Source organism: Lutra lutra, chromosome 10 (genome assembly GCF_902655055.1).
Source record: "Lutra lutra chromosome 10, mLutLut1.2, whole genome shotgun sequence".
NCBI classification, from domain to species: domain Eukaryota; kingdom Metazoa; phylum Chordata; class Mammalia; order Carnivora; family Mustelidae; genus Lutra; species Lutra lutra.
The window spans coordinates 100,383,294-100,386,746 of record NC_062287.1 but is presented as its reverse complement, the minus strand read 5'-3'; the positions used below and the strand labels follow the sequence as shown (position 1 = coordinate 100,386,746).

Below are 3,453 nucleotides of genomic sequence, written 5' to 3'. Positions count from 1 at the left end.
AAAAAATAAAATCAATGACAGCAGGAACAAAACCAAATACATTGTAGTTTATTTATTTTAAACTAACTTATTTTAAAAAAAATGAAAACAGTCTCAGATTTAATAGGTCCTATTAAGGAAACTGATAATTTTTTTTATGCAACTTTATATCCATAACACAATGGATGGATGATGGATGATGGATGATGAGAAGGAATCAATTCATTCCACAACACTCCCATCAATGTTTTTTTAAAAAGAAATTACACGAAAATTAAAAAGAAAACTTTGAACTAGCCCATAAGTTTCAGAAACTATTAAAAAATAAGAACAAATTAATGGTATTGTACTGTGCACTTGGACAGTCTTCATAGTAGGACAGGTGTTTTAACATGCTGAAGGTCACTAATTTAAATATTGAGTTCTGCATTTTTGTTTTTTGGGTTTTTTTTCTTTTCTTTTCTTTCTTTTTTGTTTTGTTTTGTTTTGTTTTTTCTTTTTTGCTTTCTGGCAACATCTCAGAACATTTGGAATGCTTCACAGATATTTTTGAAGTGCTTAATTTCTTCTGGGAATCAAACCTTCCCTGTTTCTTAAAATCAAATAGTAATATACTAGTAGAAAAATAATGAACAATGATATACCATTACATTAAAATTGGCAGTATAAGCTTTGCATGTATTCTAGGAGATTGATACATTTTTGATCACCTAATTCTCAAATCATACATATGCTAATAGCTTTACAAATATTAGTTCATTTAATCCTCAAAGCAACCCATGGCAATGGGCAATATCTTATCACTGACTTATCTCCATTTATAGGGTTACAACCAGTATAAACTAATCCAGTCATTCATATTTCCAGACTTACTAGAAAATGCACAGTATTATATATTCACATGTACACAATTTATTCTTTCAACTTTATCCAGATAAAACAACGGAAATGGAAACTGAAGGAGCAAAATTAACCACAGAAAATGTCTGATAATTTAATCATCAAAAGTGATCCCAGAGTGGCTCAGTGAGTTAAGCCACTGCCTTCAACTCGGGTCATGATTCCAGAGTCCTATGATCGAGCCCCACATAGGGCTTCCTGTTCAGTAGGAAGCCTGCTTCTCCCTCTCCCACTCCTCCCACTTGTGTTCCCTCTCTCACTGTGTCTTTCTCTCTGTCAAATAAATATATAAAATCTTTAAAAAAAAAAAAAAGTGATCCCAGAGCAAGGAGTGTCTACATTTCAATTGGTTTGCATTGTCAATTTGCAGAATAAAATGATTAGAGCAATTTTTCACCTCTTCTTGAAGACAGGGACTCAAAGATTAACTCAGTAACATATGGCCAAATAATTAGTAATATATACAGCTTATAATCTTGATGGTCTTCACAAACTTTTTTGGTTTTCGTATGTACCCACTATGAATGGAACACTAGAGGATCTCTTACACTAATCAATCTAGCCCAAAGAAAATCAGAGTCTTATAACTTCACACTGTCCTAATATTAAAAAAGACCATTGCTATGTGACTTCTATTTGATTTCCTAAGAGCCAGTGAAACCACCATTGCTTATTATGAATGACATCAAATGTCCCTGATGATGAATGTTCTGCAGGTGCAGAATCTAGACTCAGTTTCCCAAAGAAAGCTAAATTTACTCACTCATCTTTACATCATCTATTTATTCTAGCCTTTCATCCTTTAAACACACATGTAATGAGAATGTGCTGTATGTCCAATACTATATGGGAGTTGGGACAATAAACCAAGGAAAATAGCCCCTGTTGCCAAGGAGCTTCTCATATGGGGCGGTTGACAGACAATTCAACATCTATCTTTGATATAACATGATAAAGAACATAATGAGTCACAAAGTATTGCACAAAGTATTTAGTGAACACTAACTGGAAAGCAATTATTTTTATTTATTCTATTTCAAGTATCTTTCACAGAGTAGAATGATTTTGGAGAGCCTATTTCTGAATGAGGGGGCAAAAATATTTTAACGTATTGGGGATGAAAGAGTTATCTTTATTTCTGAAAAATGATAATAAATTTCGAAGAGTTGACATACTAGGTATTCATGGCATGATGACATGGAAGGGCAAGCTATATCTTGAATATTCTTAAATAATTTAAATTCTTATTCATTTAAAAGTCCAGTTTCTTTCTAATAGCTTTTTGAGGGCATTCTTTACATCCTTGTTTCTGAAGCTGTAGATTATCGGGTTAAACATGGGAAAGACAACAGTATAAAACACTGAAACGACCTTGTCCGTGTCTAGGGAATAGCTGGTTGTGGGACGTAAGTACATAAACAGGAGCGTTCCGTAGAATAACGTGACTGCTATGCAATGGGAAGTACAGGTGGAGAATGTTTTGCTCCTGCCCCCTGAGGACTTGATGCTCAAAACAGTGATAAGGATACAGGAGTAAGAGATAAATATGACCACAAAAGTGCTCGTCTGAATGAAGCCACACAAGGCAAAGAGCAAAAGCTCATTGATATGGGTATCGGCACACGACAAAGCTAGGAGAGGTGGGATATCACAGAAAAAATGATTCACAATATTGGAGCTGCAAAATGGCAGCCTGAACGTGAGGCACACATGTACCATTGCAGTCATACTTCCACTGCAGTAGGCCAACACGATGGAGCAGACACAGACTCTCCTGGACATAAGTGTAGAATAGAACAACGGGTTACAGATGGCTGCATAACGGTCATATGCCATTACCGCTAGAATAAGGCACTCAGCATCAGCAAAACAACCAAAGAAAAACATTTGTATGGCACAGCCATAAGGAGAGATGCTTTTCCGGGAGGCTAAGAAATTTACCAACATTTTAGGGGAGATTGCTGAAGAATAGCAGATGTCTAAGAAAGACAGGTTGCTGAGAAAAAAATACATGGGGGTTTGAAGACTTGAGTTGATATTAACTAGGATTATTAAACTCATGTTTCCCACCAAAGTTAGTGTATAGACTATGAGAAATACCAAGAATAGTGTGACTCTGAGAGGGAGATAATCTGTGAATCCAACAAGGAGAAATTCAGTTGGCATGGTATAATTGCTCTCCAACATCTTGGTTTTCTTGTTTTTCTTCTCCAAAATAGATGTTATCAGAATACGTGAGTTGACTTGAGTGATGTATAAAGCGAGAATATCTTTATTCTCCTTTTTAAGGAAGCCAATAGAAGGATAATAAAATCACAGCTATGACATTTTCTGTGATCTATTTGGTTTATTTACTTTTCTTATCATTTTCTTTAAAAGAGGTAGTTAAATGTCTTCATTGGTACCAGGGGATGTTATTCTGAGTTGGTGTTCGGAGGAGCAGTCAATCTCCAAAATCTGTGCACTTTAAGAAATGAAATCAGTTCCTTTCAAGCTGAAGGGAAAAGAATGTGGCTGGGTCAATAAGATCTAGTAGAATTGTGAAAATTGGCAAAATCCTTAAAGCAAGGCTTT

At 35.2% G+C, this 3,453-nt stretch overlaps 1 protein-coding gene across 1 annotated transcript; it reads right to left on the bottom strand.

Annotated features, from left to right (window-relative positions):
• Positions 1-2,127: 2,127 nt before the first annotated feature.
• LOC125110250 (olfactory receptor 5AS1) lies at positions 2,128-3,066 on the bottom strand. The gene has a single exon (XM_047747322.1). The coding sequence runs from the start codon at positions 3,064-3,066 to the stop codon at positions 2,128-2,130; it is 939 nt and encodes a 312-aa protein (XP_047603278.1).
• Between the last annotated feature and the right edge of the window lie 387 nt (positions 3,067-3,453).